The sequence below is a fragment of the Uloborus diversus genome, chromosome 10 (genome assembly GCF_026930045.1).
Source record: "Uloborus diversus isolate 005 chromosome 10, Udiv.v.3.1, whole genome shotgun sequence".
Lineage (NCBI taxonomy): Eukaryota > Metazoa > Arthropoda > Arachnida > Araneae > Uloboridae > Uloborus > Uloborus diversus.
In genome coordinates, this window is record NC_072740.1 from 50,773,436 (window position 1) to 50,794,136 (window position 20,701).

At 33.8% G+C, this 20,701-nt stretch overlaps 1 protein-coding gene across 1 annotated transcript; it reads right to left on the bottom strand.

The window, feature by feature from the left end:
• Positions 1-228: 228 nt before the first annotated feature.
• Positions 229-13,328, bottom strand: LOC129231606 (uncharacterized). The gene is made up of 8 exons (XM_054865971.1): positions 13,261-13,328; positions 9,436-9,517; positions 9,256-9,335; positions 8,042-8,195; positions 7,165-7,292; positions 6,194-6,370; positions 5,911-6,061; positions 229-556 (listed from the first exon to the last, which is right to left on the bottom strand). The coding sequence occupies exons 2-8, from the start codon at positions 9,494-9,496 to the stop codon at positions 333-335; spliced, it is 975 nt and encodes a 324-aa protein (XP_054721946.1). The 5' UTR covers positions 9,497-9,517; positions 13,261-13,328; the 3' UTR covers positions 229-332.
• Between the last annotated feature and the right edge of the window lie 7,373 nt (positions 13,329-20,701).

Here is a 20,701-nt window from a genome sequence, read left to right on the forward strand (position 1 = left end):
GGGGAGTAGAATATAGCTCATATGATTTAACTTCTCCAAAAACACTTTTCATAAATTCTTTGTTCTACGTAGCAATGCTCAATGCAAGCAACTTTTTTAATGCGAATATTTCTAAGTTGTTTAACTTGAGACATAATGAAAACCAACAGGAGAGAAACTGACAGCAAAATAATGGAAAAAACAATGCAAAAATAAATCTTACACTTCGAAACAAAGAAGAACTGAAAATCATTAAGCTATATTAGCTTTTATTGTAAATAATTCACAGAACTCCCGCTTTTTATACACATATGACTAGTTTAATAAAATGCACTGATTTCGTATAAAGTTCTTTACATTTTCAAAAGTTGATCGGCAACGTGGGTGAAAAATTCCTGAGCACGGTCAGCGACTTTCTTTACACTGTGTTGCATAAATTCTTCTGCCCTTGGTTCAAAATTCTTGACATCTTGAACACAGGTGTTGAATTTATCAACTAGGCTCATCACTTTGAAAGCAGTGCTCAGAGATGTTCCTTCGCTCACATTTCCGGCAAGATCCAGAAGACTGAAGCTCCCTAGGAGAATTTTAAACAAATAATCAATATATATATTTTAAATGAAAAACATGAATATATATATATATATATACACATACATGCTTGTGAAAATTGCAACAACATGAAGGACTTATTGGAAATGAATAAAATTTATTGCATATACTATTACTCATAGTGCTGCAAATAAACGATCAAATAACAGATCAATGAAATGAAAATAACAGGCGTAAATTAACATCGAATGTAGCTACCCAATGCAGCTATGCGAGCCTGTACATGTTTTGGCATCGAACCATAGAGGTTCTGAATGTTACGATTGGGAATAGCATCCCACATGGCTTCAATCTGAAGCCAAAATTCATCCGTACCAATGCCGGACGAGACACATGGCCGATTCTTGAACCAAAGAAATCCGAGACATGCTTGACTGGCGTCATATCCAGAGAACGAACAAACCAAGAAAGTAGCGCAATATGTCGTGCACCGAAGAGCACTTGTACGTTACGTGCGACATGTGGAAGTGCATTATCCTGCTGAAACACTGCACCAAGAATGCTCTGAAGAAAGGGTAGTTCCTCCTCTAGCGTCACAGCGTCCCTGAAGTACCACTCGCTATTATGGTTACTCGTAAGTCGGACTAGATGGGACTTTGCTTCATATTCAACAGCACTCCAGACCATGGCGCCTGGCGTTATGCCGGAATGACGTCGGAATACACTCTCGGAGGTGACGTTCCCATGTATAACGTCTGAAGCGTACACGTCCATCGTTAGAGTGCAGATTAAATCTGGACTCATCCGAGAAGACGACCTAATGCTAGTTCACATGCCATTGGGTGTAATGGTGAGCCCATTTAAGCCGGATGTGACAACAGTTCAGGGTAAAGGGAATCCTGTATAGGGGAATCCTTGCATGCAGGGGCGCTGGCGCAGCAGACGTCGACGAACCGTGGATGCAGCAAGTGTGACACCTGTAGCCGTACTCCAACGTTGTGCTAGCGTACGATAGAACACTATACGATCCATCACAGCTAGGCGGGTAAGGTGTCGATAATCTCGTGGCGTCGCTCAGTTGCGTGGTCTGGCGCGAGTCCTTCGGCTAATTTTATCGTCCTCTGTCCATCTTTTACAAATACGCATCACAGTTGAGGCATTACGCTACGTGCGGGCACTGATTTCTCTATACGTAAGTTCACCCTCACGCATGCCCCGTTCGAACTCCGTTACTCGTTCGTGTGACGCTCTGCGTTTTGGACGAGACATATTAACTACTAGAGAAACATGTACCATCGGCAGATAATCATACATCAATGAATCCAAAAAACCTTTACAGCCCTTTATACTATACAGAGTCTATGCCGCAGTTCACAGGGCGTAACTCGTCCAAGCATTCGCAACATCTCTGTAATTATCTTGTATTTGCATATGTTATCTTGCTATATATTTCCTGTGAATTTCAGTTCATTTGCATAGTTCGTTCTTGCTGTTGCAATTTTCACAAACATGAGTGTATATAGATATATATACCGTCATTTCCTGTACATTATCCGCGGTTTATCTGTTATAAAAGTGTCAAATTAATGAGGATACACTGTTATAACCAGAGGTGCCATATAGGAGCGAATTTCCGCTTTAGGGTGCAAAGACGGGACCACAGGGAGCCATGGAGGATAGGAAATATTGTTCCGATATCTTTTAGCACCTCAGTGGATGAAAGAAGGTAATGAAAGGCCATCAGACGACGTAGTAGACAATAGCTGAATCTTTTTCCTTCGAAAAGGTGCCCAGTTCGCACATGCACTGTGCGTTCCGGTATAAGTTCAGTTTAGCCACTTTAATGGCGGACGACGATGCTGCAACAAAGTTGTTGGTACATTAAATTTTCACATTGATTAGACAACGAAACTGGATTAAAATTCAACATTTCTGTGACAAACCTTCAAAAACTTGCGTAAGTACAGGCTTTTAATCGTGGTGTAACATTTAAGGCTTTCCAACATTCTTTTAGTGTTTTCAGAGTTTTGTTTCAACAAAGTAAACTGAGTATTACTTATTGTTTATAGTTAACCGTTTTAACATAGTAATGTATGGCTTTTTCTATCATGTGTAATAATATATGGTGTTACTTGTTTGTCGCGTTAGCGGCCTCGCGGATTTTCCCCAAAAATGTTTATTGTTAGCTATACGAAATAATTAATAAGTAACCGTGATGAAAATGCAATGATTTAACTAACTGCTACAGCTGATACTCTAAATGTCTTTATCTTCTCAATAAAATGAAGCAAAGGAAGAAAAAAAAAAACGCTTTGAAAAGAAATCTCTGTGTGTTTTATGCCATGACTCATTACGTGAAAATATTTCGTTGGTGTTATTTCAAAAAAAGAATGCAGTGTCTAGACGCGTTTATTATTTTTTTTCTTTCTAATTTCTGTTTCCAATGCTTTTTATTATGTAGGATGCTAAAAATTTGTTTTTATCTTTAATGTCAAATAAGTTCCTATTTAAAAAAGAAAAAAAAGTGCTTCTTAGATGTTCAAATATGATATTCAAATGTCGAACCATATATACGTATCTATATGTTACTCTTGATAAAAATATTTTGAACGTTTATGGAACGCCTGCAATTTATGAAACGATTTGATTTTTCCGTGATTGTAATATAACTGAATATTTTTGGCTGTGCCTGTAAACTATCCATAAATGCCTACACTCTTAATTTTTGGTACCATGCTGTAGTAAATGTCAATATTATTTAAAACTACTGAGCAATCCAAGGGTTACAACTCAAATAGAGGAATTGAAGTTATGAACTCTTCTAAATTATGTAGGAAAGTCTGAAATGTGATCAAAAGCCTTAAATGACAAGTTTTAATCCAAAATCAATTCAAAGTGAAAAACGTACCAAGACATTGTATATTATAAACCCAAACAATAAACACAATAATATTCAAAAAACGCACACAATACGGGGGAGGGGGGGGAAGAGGATCTACTGTGGAAATCAGTAAGGGTGCCATTTATCTCTCCGAAGGTTCCTTCTTTTCACCCCCCGCTGTCTGTCTTTTAAAAGGTGCCCATTTTTCACCCTTGTAAAAGGTGCGATTTCGGCTCCGTATTGGGTGTCGCTGGTGAACAAGCGTTTCCGCCATGAAAGGTGCCAAACGCAACCTGTAGTTTTAACAGTGTAGACTATACGCTGCCGCGAAATTTCTGTGCTAAGGTATGTTTAAAGTTATTTATCTTCTCTGTTGTATGCCATAAATTGTTATTATGATTATTAAAGCTGTTATTAATAAATTCACTAGTTAATTTAGTATATTTTTCAATTTAGTATTTCACTGACGACATAAATAATTATTTTTATAGAAACTTTTCATATAACAAAACCGTTTTAGCTGGTCCTAAGGGTGGTCACTTAAGGCTCTTTTTAATACGAAAAAAATATATACCTACGAATTGTAACTTATTTTTGATGAATTCATTCTAATAGGTATGTATGCTGAGTGCTACTAAAAGTTATAACTTCACAACGCATATAGTTTTTTGACATTGATCATTCGCTGGAGGAAGATAGGAATCGATTGATGAGTTATAAAGATTTATAGCGTGCAAACGTACAATGGGTGATTCAATGATGCTTAAAACGTGACTTACAATGAAACGATGCGATAGTGTAATAATGAAAAAATCTAATTAAGATGCAATCGAAAGAGTAGAATAAAACATGTTTTTAAACACATAAATTATTCGCCCTCGTCTCCCTGTCATTGAAATATGAAATCTTCTGCCAAAATATTGAGATAAGTCGACAAGTTTTGGGAGTTTCGGTGAGAAATGGAAGACATCTTTCACTCTTTGGAAATGGACGTAATGCCACAAGTGGACGCTGAAGTCGCGTGTTTCCTTCCATTTTTCGCCAAGTCTTTAAGATTGGCCACTTTTCTTAAAATTTCCTCAGACTTTAAGACCTATTAATCTCGATAACGCGGAGACGAAGGCGAATATTTTATGCATCAAAAATGTTTCACTATGCTCTTTCGATTGCTACCTAATTATTTTTTTTTCTCATCATTATACAAATGGTGTTGATCCCTGGTTAGTATTTCATCATGTTAACTAATCTGTGCGTAGTAATTTCCAGAAGGTGGGGGGGGGGGGGAGTTTAGTAAGTGTAACGACACGTGTTTAAGTTTGAATCAAGTGATTCAAAGGTTATGGTCAACTTTGATCTTTTATGTCATTCCAGCAGTTTTTTTTTCTTTTTTAGTTCAATCCTTCTTAAGGTTTACGGATTTGGGATGAGCCATATATGTTCATTTTTATCCGCTGTCTTTTAAAATCAGTTTTTTCCTCTTAAAATCGAAAAAGGGAGTTCTTTGGTATTGTAGCTATCTTATGCTACAAAAAGAAAAAAAAAATTCTAAGCACAGCTCAATCATTAGTCGAGCTATTCTGAACTTTTGAGAAACAAATCCAAAAGCATTAATCGATTTCGAAATTGTTACTTCAAAATTAAATCTATGAGAAAAGTCATAAAGAATCTAGCCAGCAAATTTTTGTACCCAAATGTTCAATCATAACCATATATGTTTAGTAAACATGTTATATGCTAACTGATCTAATGCATGCTCAGAAGTTTCACTACCACGAACTTTTTTATTTTTCAAAATTTTCGTGTAATGTCTTGCATTTTAAGAATTTGGTAATACTTCCTTTTCTCACTCATCACCCGTTTTAATGCGTGATAACATTTGTTTGTTTTCGATTGTCCTTCACCTTAAAAATAATGATCCAACTAAGCTTAATGGAGCTACCAAGAAGCTTCATGATTCAGTGTCCTCTACAGTAATGGTTAATATAAATGTTGAAATGAATAGCGTGGTTTTACGTTGCAGATTAGCAGTTCTGTCGAAAAAAGATAGATATTATCCCATATTATATATATATATATATATATATATATATATATATATATATATATATATATATATATATATATGTATCCAAGCGTGGGTACAGGGGGTGGGTCAGCCCCGTAAACAACACTAAAAAAATAGCCTTAGAACTGCGTTTTGAGCTATTTTCGGTGCTATCTAAATGAATGTTTTGACAAATTACCGGGTTATTTCCAGTTTTGAGAAATTACTGGAGGACCCCAAATCCTTATTCTTTCCAGACTATTACACTTTTTCGATATGGGCGCTAATGTTAACCCCTCGAAAACCCGAAGCTGGATTTGCCCTTGTCCATACCGATAAAAACAACTAGTCCAAGTTTCACATACTAGAAAAACTAATTTTTTCAAGTCTTTTGTAAATGTGGAAAATCTTATTTGAAATGCTCGTAAAGATAAAATGACAGAAATTCACTTACTCATTACGAGGGTTTGCTCGATTTGAACAATTAGTTCGTGAATTTTTTCTCTGATTTCAGCAACTGCTTTTTCAACTCTTTTAAATTCTTCGGGTAGCTTGCTTTCCAAAATATCTAAAGTTTCTTCCATGCTGTGCAAAAGGTGAAGAATCTGAATGAAAGAAAAATAATTCAATAATATATAAATATATATATATTTTTTTGTGAAGAATTTTTTATTGAAGCTTCATTGGGTATTTGTAATAATAAAAACGGCAACGTTATGCTTTTTAAATGAACGTACCAATTCATGGGCCTTTTCTTGCACTTTTTGTGCAAGTTCTTCAATTTTGTTGGTCATACTGTGTGCAACAACATCCTGGAGGCCTAATTCCTTGACTACGTGTGTTGCAAAATCAGTTACATGGTCTTCAAGTCGTTTTTGAAGCTTGTCCATGGTTGTTTGAAGGTGGGGAACAAACTGAAAATATTTTGATTCATATAATATAGTCTTTAGCAATTTCATAAAAATGCTTGGGTTTGGTCTCGCTATAAAACGTTCAGATTTTTTTTTAAACTAAAATTTGAAAAATTCAACAATGTTTAGAAAAAATATTTAATCTAAACTATCATATATGCTTGATGATAAAATAAAACATTTCAACTTTACAAGATATATTAAGTTTTTCAATATTAAATGTGCTGTGAAATGTACAGGTTTACAATAAATGATTCATTCGTTTTCGAAACACTATACCGAAAAGTATTGCACAAACAATGGTTCAAATTAAAAAAATGAAAAGCGCAAATGGGTTGCCCTGACCGATGTTTTTCGAATGAAGAATTTTTTTTTTTTTTTTTTTTCAAAATGAACAAGTACCTAAAACCCTCAAAAGTAATTAGGAGAAGCAGAGACCGACATTCATTTTCGCTTCTCATACCCAAAATTTCCAAATATTTATTTCAAGTTTTTATTTAATAGATTATTTTTATTTCTTGATTCATTTTTGACTCTTTTTCAATTTGAAGTGATATTTTGCTACACATTGTCTTTTTTTTTTTAACTTTTACGGAAAATTAAATTAAAAGTGATAAAAATCATTTCCCACTCACTTCTCTGAATATACGTCTTTCGTGTTTATCAGATTCGTCTGTTGCGTAACATTTGATGCATAAATAAGGTAAAAAATAATTAGAAGTTTGAATCGGTTTAAGTAAATATAATTATTCAAATATTATTTTGGGTTCACTAAGCAAGACTTGGTCTTAACTTACCTCTTTTGCATCGTTGACAACACGGTGGGCTTTGTCAGCAAGACTGAGCAGATCCAGAACAGTGCTTAACTTGGTACCACCAGTAAGTTCGGTTAAACCACCCAAAAGATCAAATCCAAACATAGCATCTAAAACAAATCGAAAGTTGAAAACGATTTAATAACATTTCAATGACTTTTAGCAATTATATTTGTTTTTGCAGGAAATTAAATTTTTACACAGTGAAATTTAGTTACAACAACTTCAAGGGACCATAAATTGCGTTTGTTGTTAATAACGGGAATTTCGTTGCAGTGAAATGCAAGCAATGCAATGGAAATTGAATGGGAATTGGAATTTTTTTCTTCGTTGAAACGGATGTTTTGTTACATTGGTATTCGTTTGTAACGGGATTAAACAGTTCTGCTTTTAAGAGAATTTGACTGATTGATCTAATGACATCAGTTGTGCAACATATTCACTTCTAAAATTCTCTTTTACTGCCATTTGATTCTATAAACAAGAATAATTGCCAAAATAAACAACCAAAGTCCAAACTTAATAGTTTCAAACATGGTTTTTTGAAAGGAAACCTTTTGAATTTACATAATTAAAATTATTTTGTGCATTAACCAAAAAAAAAGGAATAATAATAATACTGACAATAATTGCAAAAAAAATAAGAATGAAAGAAAATCAAGAATGAAATAAAATTATTTCAGAAACAATATTTCACATTTAAAGAAGTATTAAGTGAACATTTCGTAAGAACTAAATAAATATAAAATTACGGTAAATAACAATAATAAAAGCTGTTGATATAACTTAGCAAATGGCTTTGGGATTAAAAGTTCGACACTTGCTGAAAAACTTAGTTAAAAATGGTAAAAATCCTTACTTTTCCTTCCCAAAAGCTCCTGAATTTCATCAGAAACTTTTTTAAGACCAGCTAAAACTTCGTCAGCTTCTTGGTGGATTTTCTCGTACACTTTAGGGACAACTTCCTTGACATGGAGGACAGCATTTTCAACGTGATGAACAAGAGTTACAAGCTAAAATAGTTACAGAAACAGAAATAATTAATTCCATATTTTGAGGGGTGTTTTTTTTTTTTTTTTTTTTTTTTTTTTTTGTGTGTGTGGGGTGTGTGTGTGTGTTGAAAGTTATGTTCGTGATAGACTTTTCCCTGCATAATGCTGATTGAATCTAAAAAAACTGAGCATCCAGTTTCAGTTTTAACAAACATAGACGTATGCATCCGTAATAAAAGTATATGAATGAAAAAAAAGTAAACTTTTAAAAGTTGTACTTATAATTTTCTTTGCCAGTCTTTAAAAAATCTACAACAGATGCTTGCACCAAAGCTCTAAAGGATATTCATATCACCAATCGGATCATTGAATGCCTTCTAATCGACTCACTGACTCTTAAGGAAAACACTGTGTGCCCAAAAGCACAGAAAAGAAAAATAATTATTGATAAGTAAATTTTTAAGTTGAAATTTATGTTAATAAATCTACACCATTTTTTAACAAAAATTTCAGTTTCGGTTTTTATGTTAAATATTCGGTTCGAAGCATTTTGCACTCCTAATTTCGTAAGATTTATTCTGAAGATAATGTAAATATTGATGCTGATAATAACTTATGTTATTGCAAATAATATAAATAAGATACCAATCTCTGATCGGCACATTAGTTAGGACTTTGAAACTTATTTCATAAAAGCATCAATTGTCTTTCATGATATTGAAGGATCTATCAAGCCCATCCATAATATAAATGAAAATAATAATATAGTGACGTGAACTTACGTTACGAAACTTTAAAAGTAAATCATTTGAGTAAATGATTTATTTTTATTGTACGCGCAATGACCCCCCCCCCCCCCACACACACACACTTTTGCTGACATTCGATAGTAAGAAGAGTCTTTTTTAGTAAGCTGATGGTGTCTGTTAATGAACGGCATCACTGCAGCAACAGATGAACGCTGCTAAGCATATTAAATTTTTGAGTTTTCAACGGAGGAAGATATAATGTCTTTAATTTCCTTTTTAGATTACAACTAAGCTAAATTTACTAAATAAAATGTTTCTGAACGCTTTTATACCTTAGCGATCAAGACTTCTCCGTTGTCTTGAATTTTACCTTCCAGGTCTTCTAATAAATCCAAGACAGACGTCTGAGCCGCTGTAAAAATAAACAAAAATTGAGAAATGGAAATGCTCAATGCTGCTATGACTTGTGAAAATATTTCGATAATTTTTAAAGACATAAACAAATTTCTTACGTTTAGCTGGCAATGCGGTGCATGACGCAATGACTAGACACAATATAACAAGAGATTTCATTTTGTTGCTTGTATAGGCAAACTAAAATATAAAACATAAAAGTTTGAGCTTTTTTTTTAATTTTTTTCAATGCATATATAAAACGATAGCAACGAAATAATCTTACTTAAACTTGAACATTCTATTTCAGAGTTTATGATCCTTAAAGGCATAAAGTTTAAGCAAGCTGTTAGACGATGCCATTGCTTAAATTATTAATATTTCGATTTCTAGCAGCCTTATTTCAAAGAACATAGTAGGAAAACCATGAATTATATCAGGCAATGTACTTAAAATATAAACAATCGACATCATATTTGATTGAGTTTAAAAGAAAAATATGCACATTTAAATCATGTTTCCTTTTATTTGTTCGAGTATTGAAAAAATAACACTTCTTCGCAAAAAGTACATTTTTATTTACATCACCTTTGCCTACCACAAATGCGCAACTTTTCCACGCCTTTTTCCGAAACAAATACATAGAAACAAACTTCCAAGAAATTACACAGTCCGTCTTGGAACATGACCTCTCTAACAACTATTGTACCTCAAAGCAATTGGTCTCCTGCTTTATTTAGTTCTCTAGTTCGTTATTTTCATGCTTTTTAGGTCTCCTTCAACCTCGACCATATCATATAAAACATACAGTTAAAAAAAAAATTACCGAATCATTCATATAAAAGTTTTTGAAAAAATAAAGTGCGTTAATAAAAAGATATGGAAAAATAAAAATGTGTGTAACGAAACATGTAACATTTATGCAATGTAAATATATACGTATATGTGTGCATATAAAACTTTTAACTTTAATGATTATTACTTTGGAAAACATTTGAACGTATCTTATGCTATTAAAAGCAAAACAAAAACAGTTTCAGGTACTATCATCGAAAACATTTTATAGCAGTACTTTTAATTCATCGATATAAGGGGAAAATGAGTCGAGTCAAAAATTTATGACATTGAATACACTATTATATTTTTGACATAAATATAAATGGAGAAATATGCAACTATCATATGTAAATAAATCGCAGTTAGTCTGTAGCAATTATTTACGCTATTCTTATTATTTATTTTATTGATTGATTTTTTTTTAAATCTGTGAGCACTTTTTTTTTTTTGCATAAGAAAATGAAGTTTCTTATAGCGCCGAAAAATGGCATGAAATTCTTAGTAATATTTGAAATTTTAACTTTTGTATTGTTTGAAATTGAGTTCAAGGTTGTAAAAAATTGAATTTCGGACTTGATTCCCTTTTTCTTGCTATGAAAGCATTAATATTAATGTCATAAACTTAGAAGTTGAAATTTATTTTAATAACTCCAGCGTTTGTTTTGTGACTTTTATGAATGATATACTAATGAGAATGAGTGTTCGTGGGTCGTCTGAGCTTAAAATGCTTGGAAATTTCATCATTATTAATTTCAACGAATTCGTCCCATTCAACATTATTTTTATTTGTAAATGATTAAATTTCATGTAATACTTCCATCAAATAAATACCGCAAGATTAATTGTAGTTTGCATTTCTTATATCTATGGCATTTTGTACAATTTAAATTGAATACTGTAAGTTCTTTGGTGCATTAATCGAAAAATTAGTGTCGCAATGATAGCATAACTTGGCTCTGAGCAGTAGAATAAGTTCCTTGAGTTTAATATCATATATGTTCTAGAATCTCTTTTACTTACTAAGTTTATGACACCAAGAGAAATAACTATAACACAGACAGTGCACCATCTACAGCGTGTAGTGCACTACTGTCCATGGTAACTTGATAGTTTTCCCCCTTCCTCAGTCAGTTGGACTTCAAGCAAAGAGAATGAAATACAAACAACTCATTTCAACAGCAAATCAGGAGTCATCTCTGTCAGAGTCATTTTATCTTCATAGTAAAATCAATTCGATGGCATGATGGCAAAGTTTTTTTTCTCCCTTTTAACTTTCGTAATAGATAATAATTCTAAAACGTAAAAATGATCTAAAGCTTAAAACCCAAGACGGAGTCTTTTGACTCATATCAATTATGACGCTGCAAATGCACTTAATAAACTAAGCACAGTAGCTCTTGTCGAGTGAATTAACACTTCAGATGAATAAATAAGGTTAAATTAGACGCACATTGCGCTGTTTCTAACTATGTATAATGTCATGTTTAGATACAAATTTGGCCACTGACTGTGCATAAACTTCATGCAAAAAAATAATAATAATAATTTGATTGCAAATGCAAACAATTTTTCTTAAACTCTACTTTCAAAAAAAAAAAAAAAATATATATATATATATATATATATATATATATATATATATATATATATATATATATATATATATATATATATAAGGTAGGAGCAGGAAGGCCTACCTAAGGGAGATTTGAAATAAAATAAAAACTACGTATCCGAATCAACAAATTGTAATGTTAATTAAACATACAAACATACAGATCAATTACTATAAGAAACTAACAAAAAATCGCCACTTTTGCTGAAAACAAGCATATAATTAAACGTTTTTAAAAACCTTGTGATGAGGCCTTATTATACTATAGTAGGAGAATAAGGCCTAAGGATTTTAACGCTCATAAATAATCAAAAGAAAAGCTTCTAACACTCGTAATAGAGATCAATCATAATATATATGCATTATTTATGCTTAAAGTCTTCAAAATGACGAATAAATCTTTGTTTAACAGCCATCAGGTCACTCAAAATTATCTTTGTTATATACTGTCAAAACCGACGCATTCTTTGTGATAACACATGCCGTATTTTAGACATAGTCTCATGTCATTCAACTTATCATCCTCACAGGTGTGACAGTACCAATTAGCATCGTTTTCTTTAGTATCATTTCCATATTTGAGCGTTCATGTCTTTTTTATTACCTTCTCTTTCTTGCTTTTGTCAAACAGATCTTTGGTGACTGGAGTTCCCTGATAATAAAAAGTTTTCTTCTAGCAATTGGTGTTTTCTTGGTAATTAATCTCTATTGTAGGAATTAGCTTCTGAAATGCTGTACTTTCAAATCGAGCTAGCCACACATTGTCTTCTTCATCGTCCGAACTCTAACCGTAAACCATGTGGTAAAACCTTCCAGAAAGTCTGCTTGCTTGGGATACTACTATAACACTGTCCCAATAAGTAAAAATTCGTAATTACTTATAAGCATCCATAACATACTGAGAAAGATTAAAAGAAGATGTAAAGCCGACAAACATTGTTCCAAAAAGAAAGGAGTATAATAAGACCTTAGACCTTAATAGCCGCTGACATTGTGTATAAAGAAATACACAAAAGTACAATAACTGGTTCATACATATATTATTCAGACATGATAGAAGCATTAAAAACAGAAAACTGTAGCGCAATACTATATTTTAAAGTCTAATATTGCAAAAATTATTTACGATTCAGTCGGACGATTTTTTATTATTTGTGTTGCACAACCGCTCCTCGCAAATGAATAGCGTCGCACTAGTCGAAACAAGCAAGCAAAATGTGTCACGACCAGTATGAAGCTACGAACATTTTGAATCGTATTTTTGGTTTTTAGGTCTTACTAGCCGACAATCCTTAATACCCGCACCTACCTTATATATATATATACATTACCTCTTATAATAAAAGGGAAATATTAAGCATTAAATAAGGTTAAAAGGTTACTGCAATTACATTACACAAAACAAAGATGTAAACAATGTTCCTACTTTTAATGATTTTATATTAGTATTGGATAATATATTAGTAAATCTGTGTAAGGAATTGCTACTTACCTCAGCGTGAGTTCGTAATTGAAAGAGGACAGTTGTATATTAATGCTGTCTTTTATGTCAGATTACATGATAACACGTGGCATTGTTCTCACCAGAAAGTATCGATAAATACTTTCACCCCGTTAAAAACCGTCGATAAACGGTTTTAGCGTCTCTAGTGATAAGCTAAACGCTTACACCTCTCTACGCACCTGCTGATCTCATGTGAAGTACTTGAACTTGGACAAGATCTTTGAGTGTTTGTGAGCTTTTTAATAAAGAAATACCATCTAGAACACATTTTGAATGTCGTTTAAACGGAAAGAAATATACCAAGACATGTAATGGATTTAATAAGGAAAAGATAATCAGATTTTTTTCAATTACACTAGGCTACGAACTTTATTTATTTATTTTTTTTCACCTTACGGTGAAAAATACCTGATCTTTGCATAAAATGAAGTGCTGAAATATGTAAAGTTTTTTTTCCATTACCCACAGACCTTTTGTGACATATAAGTAAAATTTGAAAGAAAAGTATTCATTCACATGCATAAATTAGTGGGGCTTAGTAAAATACTTAAGATGACTGAGCTTTTTCAAAATGAACAAATTGGAAATTTGTCTTGAAAATTACAGTTCATATAGAAAGGACATTGTATTTTACACTAAAACTTGCATTGAAACATTATTTTTGTAGTTTTTGTAGTAACATTTTTCCTTCAAAAAAAAAAGTGGAAAATTTTCATTTTTTTTATGGGGCAAAAGTGAAAAATGAAACATTTTTTGTATGAAATATTTTCTATTCGATTGTGAAATTTTTTTTGAACAAATTAATAAGCAAATAAAAGGATATTTGAATAAATGAAAAGATAATCAAACAATAAACTAATAAATAAATAAAATTAATTAATTAACACTTGTAGAAAAATAAATGAGTAAATAAAGTAGTGAATGAATAAGAAAATAAGTAAATGAATGGATTAATAAGAAAATTATTAAATGAAAGAATGTAAATAAATTAGTTAATGAATGAATAGGTAATTGCTTTAGTAAATGATTGAATGAGTAAACGAAAGGAACTAATTTCATTTTGCCCCGCTTGCACTTGACTAATTGTGAAATATTTTCAAAAACACAAATGAGCTAAATATTAACTAAATAAATACTGCAACACCGAATATTAAAAATATTATTGGGACATTATTAAATATTATCGGGACATTAAAAGGTCCCAATTAATATTTAAAACGTTAATAACAAGAACTTAATCATTTGATAATATCAAAATAATATTTTGACTTACAAAAAAATATTAGAATTTGAGTATCAATTTTTAAAAATTGCTTGTATTATCATATGTTTTGATTTTCAGAGGTAATTTTTTCTTGACTGGAATAGACGACATATGTGACTACATAATTAAAATATTACTATGTAAGTAGCACTAAAAGCGGGGTAAATATTTCACCATTTCACTTTGCCTCACATTTCCAGGTGATATTTTGCGAAGGGGGAGGGGGCAGAATTTATGTATCCAGGCTTAGCTATACCTTCCCATGGCAGTACAGGTGAGCACCATGATAATAACTTACTACCTGCAAAATTATCCTGCTCGACTAATTACGAAAAAATGACCAAAAAAATGTAGTCCCGAAAATCTTGTTGACTTTGAACTTTAAACATTTTATGTTAATGACTTTGTATAGTTGCTTTCATTATTTTGCGTTATTTCATTGTTTTTCATTATCATTATCACTTATTTTAACAGTAAGATTTTTTTTAAATCAATTTTTTAAGATTACCTTAGAACTACTTTTTATTTAATGTATTGTGTGAATATAATTATTGCTATGTCCACCTCTTTAATAACATCTTGAAAAAGATTAATGGTGCCCGCGGTGCGACCGGTATTCTAGTAGGTACAAAAATGTTGGGGAACGCTGTAATAGGGAATTAATAGCAAATGGTTGTGTTACATCAACAATTTCGTTGCAAGTTGTTCATATTTGTGATTTATGGTGGTTTACTGCATAACATTTGTTATTGATTCTGATCAGAAAGTGATTGTGGGATTTACAAACCTGATGCTCCTTATGTCATTTTTGCTCATTAAAAATATTTTGTAAATTTAACTGCTTATAATTTAAAATACTGATTCTGATTGCTAGTAATAAATCATTGCTATCATGATTTCAAAACCGAAATATCAATTTTGCTTCCTTACATTTTATAATTTACTAGAGGAACCGACAGACATTGTTGTGTTCAAACTTTGTAGATTGAAAAGTTAAAAAATTTCAATAAACGATCAAGTGTTTGGACCGTTTTATTGAAAAAAATAATTAAAAAGAAAATGTTTTAAGCTGCTTGGTGTCAGAATGCGTATATTTATTACAACTTGATTTATCTAATGCACACTGAGCACAGTTGTTTTATTAACTTTTTTCTCCCGTACTTGATGGTTTGTTCCTTCAGCCATATTCAAAGGATAAAAAGCGTCCTCAGATATTAAGTGTAAAAGACTAACTACCCATCTAGAACAAACGGGAAATCGCGCTGTAACATCCCCCATATGAAAAACAATAAAACAATCGAAAGGATATCGTTTAAAAAAAATGATAAAGGTAAAATCAGTTCTCTGAATTAGCGAAAATCACTCACCTCCCCCCCCCCCCCCCTCCCGATGTAAAATAAACATTCTTCAAATAAAACGACTAAACATTCTTTAAAAACGAAAAACAATTCTTTGTAATTTGAAATATTTCTCCAAATAAACAAAAAATACAATAAATAACATTCACAGTAGCTTTAAAATGTAAACAAATGATAACGCAACTCTATTGTTTATAGCCAAAGTAGCCAAGCCACCACGTTACTGTAATCCAGCCGATCAGTGAGCGAAGCTAACTCCGACCGATTAGCAGTCCGATCTTTTGAACGAAAACTTTTGAAACTTCATATATTGCCTAATTTATTCTTTCCACCAAAGATAAAGATCTTCCACTGCACTGATCTTTTGACTACCCTGTTGTAAAATATCTGGATGAAAATAAAATTTTGTTTCGTCTTTAAATTCCATCCTCTTTTCCTTTAATAATGTACTGATTAGTTAGATAATCTCTAAAGTATTCTTAACATTGGTGCCAAAACTCAGATGGATTTGAGCCGAGAAACAAATGTTGCCAGGTACGGTACTTTCTGATCATGTGGTTAGGAAAACCTAAAGAACCAGTCCGGTCACATTGTTCAACTACGACGACAGAACACACTTTTTGCGTCAACCTTCCAGTACTTTACTTTAAAATACACTCCTGTTTGTGAAAATTGCAACATCACGAAGGACACATCATAGTTGAATGAAATTTAATACACAGTTGAGTGGTAATGGTACAAATAAATGATTACATTTTCAAACCAAACAAACAATAAAACGAGAGAGAAAATTAGTATTTTGTGTGGCCACCACGCGCCGTAATAAGAACTGCTACACGACTCGGCATGGAGTGAAACAAAGTTTGAATATCTGCCTGCGGAAGAGTATTCCATATTGTTTGTATGCGCAACCAAAGTTCGTCTGTCGAAGCAACAGGACGAGGATCACGAGCGAGACGCCACCAACGAAATCCCACACATGTTCAATCGGTGACATATCCGGGGAATATGCAGGCCAAGGAAGAAGCTGTACCTGCTGCGAATCAAGGTAGGATCTGACAGTCCTGGCGACATGTGGACGGGCATTATCCTGCTAGAATACATCCTCTGGCAATCCTTGCACGAAAGGAATAGCTTGGGACTGTAAAACTTCGTTTATGTATCGGGTACTGTTTAAATTGCTCACAATTCGTAGCAATTGTGATCGTTCATGATATGCTATGGCAACCCAGACCATAACTCCGAGTGTTCGTCCACTGTGGCGTTCAATAATGCCCTCCTGAATGTGTCGTACACCGGCATAGCGCCTGACACGAATTCGGCCATCATGGTGCCACAAATTGAAGCAGTATTCATCAGAAAAGACGACCTGCTGCCAATCAGCACGCCAGCTCCTATGCACATTGGCCCACTTTAGCCGCAGGGTTTTGCGAAATTCTGTATAAAGAAATCCTTGAGCACAGCACACGCTGCAGTAGACGTCTGCGAATTGATGAAGCACAAAATGAAACACCTGTAGCTGTTGCAGTGGCGTAGCTACAGTGTTTGCCGCCCGGGGCGGTTTCTCAATTTTCCGCCCTTTGTTGTGAATAGCTAACACTTTAAACTGTCAAGAGTGTTGAAACTAAAACAAGAAATTTAATTAAAGAAAAAAAAACGTAATTATTTTCTACATACTTATAAAAGAAAAAAAAAGGGGGGAAGGGGGCCACACTTGGAGAAAATAGCTAAATTTACGTAAAAAATTTCGAATATTGATGCAGTTTTGGGGAAAGTTAAGGGAAAGGGTGAGTTCGGTTTGCTTTCGATTTTTTTCAAAACTGAAGTCTCTTTAGTGTTTCTTTGTTGACGTTAGGGGATCGGTGGGCACCGCAAGGAAATGTTCCGAAATCAATGTTTTAAAATGCAGCTTAGGCTACTTTGTGGAGAGGTTAAGAAAATTGGGAATGGCCGGATACTCAATTTGAAAACTTTCAGCTCTGAAATATGCGATTTTACGCTTTCTTTGGCAACGCAATTGCATGTGCTAAGACAGTTGTAAGCGTTAGGAGAGAGAGAGGCGCTGAGGTTTCTTACTGAAATATTTCTTTAAATTGAAATCAATTTTAACGGCATCTTTTGTGATTTACTGGATTGGGGAAGGTTCGGCTTCTTTCTTTGAAATTTGTTCAGCACCAAAGTCTCAAAAACGCAATTCTATGCTATCTTTCGTGACGTTAAAGGGTTCCCTAATATATAATGGCATCAAAAATGTTGTGAAGCCAGGCAGCTCTCTAATGGAAACTTTCCATAATTCACGCCCGACTTTAGGCTTTGTTTGATATTGATAATGTTAAAGCAAAAGGGGGCAGAGAGAGGCTTCCCTCCCAAAAACTTTCTTCGAGCTGAAGTTCATTTTAGGCTATCTTTGAAAAGGAAGAATTAGTGAGCTCTCCCACCCACGCACATTTTTATGTGCAAAATTTTAGGCTATCTTTGGGAACGTTAGGAAAAGTTCTGAGGAGTTCGGTTTTCCTTCCCCGGAAAATTTTCAAAATTGAAGTTTCCAAAACACAGTTTTAATTTTTGGAGACGTTAGGTAAGGGGGGGGGGGGTGATTAAGGTATCTTTCTCGGAAAATTTCCGAAACTGAAGTCCTGAAAACGTATTTTAAGCTATTTTTGATCACGTTAGGAGATAAAGCATAATTAAGGTGCAAATGCTGTTTTCAAAAATTGATATTGAAGAATCAAAGTTTTAAAAGCGTAATTTTATGCTATATGTTGAGATCTTAGAAGAGAGAGAGGAGTTTTCTCCAGGAAAATTTTTAGAACTTACGTCCTAAACATGCATTTTTTGGCTGTGTTTGCTACGTTAGAGGAAAAGACAGGATTCGGGGCTCTACTCAGAAATTTTTAAACATTGAGATCCAAAACCGTATTTCAAAGCTATCTTTGTGATATCAGGAAAAGAGATGAAATATTATGGAGCTCTCCCTACTAAAAGCATTTTGAAGCTATCTTTTAAGCAGTTAGACTACAGAGTGGAGTTGGGAGCGGTTCCCAACCGGAATTATTTGAAACTGAATACGCTAAAAAACAATTTTAGACTATGCTTGGCCAAGTTGAGGGACCAAACCAAATGTTAAAAAATGAAATTCGCTCACCTTCCATAAGGAATAGACTAATATGTGAACCAAAGTTATCAGATTTTCTACTCTGAAAAGCGAAAAACAGAAATCCCTTTTACTTTGTCTTGCCAGACGCCCCGGTTTGACCGGGACAGTGCCGGATTTCAGACAAAACTCCGGTGTCCCAGCCGGTTTACTTCATGTCCCGGAAAATGATAAATTTAATACAATGTGACCAAAAAAGTCTAAAAATAAGAAACTGAAGGATTGTTTAGGATAGGTAATGTGTCATTTGTAACATTAACATATAAATTAATAAATGTTAGCTTGTGAAGATTTTTGTAACAAGATTGAAAACGAAGAAAGTTCTGGCCAAATGAAAATACCTGAAAATATATTACATTTTTTTTCCTCATTTATAGTTTCTACTTACTTCAGTAAGAAATTATATGTTTAAATTTTTATTTGCTTGTTTCATGGGTTTTGGTTCACCTCTGGTTTCGGTTCATAGTTAGTAACCATTTATTCATAGCATTGAGAAGAAACTACCCACTAAAATATTAATCTAAAAACGAACCAACGCACCCTTCTGAATGCCTGCGACACTGAAGGGGGGTGGGGGTCCCACTTCTGATGTCCCGGATGAACATTTCAGAAATCTGGCAAGCCTACTTTTACTTCTTTCGAAATCTTCTTTCGTGTACCATTTTACCCCCCCCCCCCCCGCCTCCGCTTCTTACTCTTGTCACTATTTTCTTAAAGTTAAAAAAAAGGTTATGTTCCACTAGGATGTTTTCAAGAATCTGTCTTAAAATTTAGTGTTAACTCTTTCTTACTGTGAAAAGTGTCAAACTTCTTTGTTTTCTTCCTCCTGGAGTTAACTTTTACAGTCTAAAAAAATATTGGTCCCATGACTGTCCACTGCCGCCCCCTCAGAAACAAAACAAGGAATTGTACTGATATGCTATCAAGGAAGACATTTGAAAGTTTTTTAAAGAAATCAGAAAGTATTGCATGTAAGTAATTTTAATCTGGTAGTGACACAAAAGACTTAAAACTCGAAGATTTTCTTTTTGCCTGCAGTAACAGATTAAAACCATAATTTATATTTGAAAAATACGTTTTTTTTCCACATCAAAAGGGTTGATTTGCCGCCCCTCGAAATGTGCCGCCCGGGGCGGACCGTCCCCTCCGCCCCTCCCTAGCTACGCCACTGGGCTGTTGACCACTGTGCTGCCAATTGTAGAAGAAGCAGTGCGGTCCGTCAGCGCCATACGCACCAGGTGTCTGTCATCGCGAGCTGACGTCACATTTCGGAGTCCACTCCCGGATTTCCGAGCTGTCCGACCCTCATCCGTCCACTGCTTCCAAACACGCATGATTGTGCTGCTGTTACGCTGCACACAGCGGCTACTGCACGATAAGACAATCCAGCTTCACGAAGGCCGACGATTCTGCCCCGTTCAAACTCCGAAATTTGCTCAAATTCCGCTTTCTTTCGTCGAAGAGGCATAGTAAAGATTCAGTTAACGTCATATAACCACCGATAATCATACACGCCTCGCTACAGCCGTCTATTTATATTCGGTTCGATCTGCCATTCAGAGGGCGCTGCTCATCATACGCATGCGCTACCGGTCTGCAACTCTAATCATTTGCATATCATACCCTACTTTACATTTCCTGCAATTTTTAGCT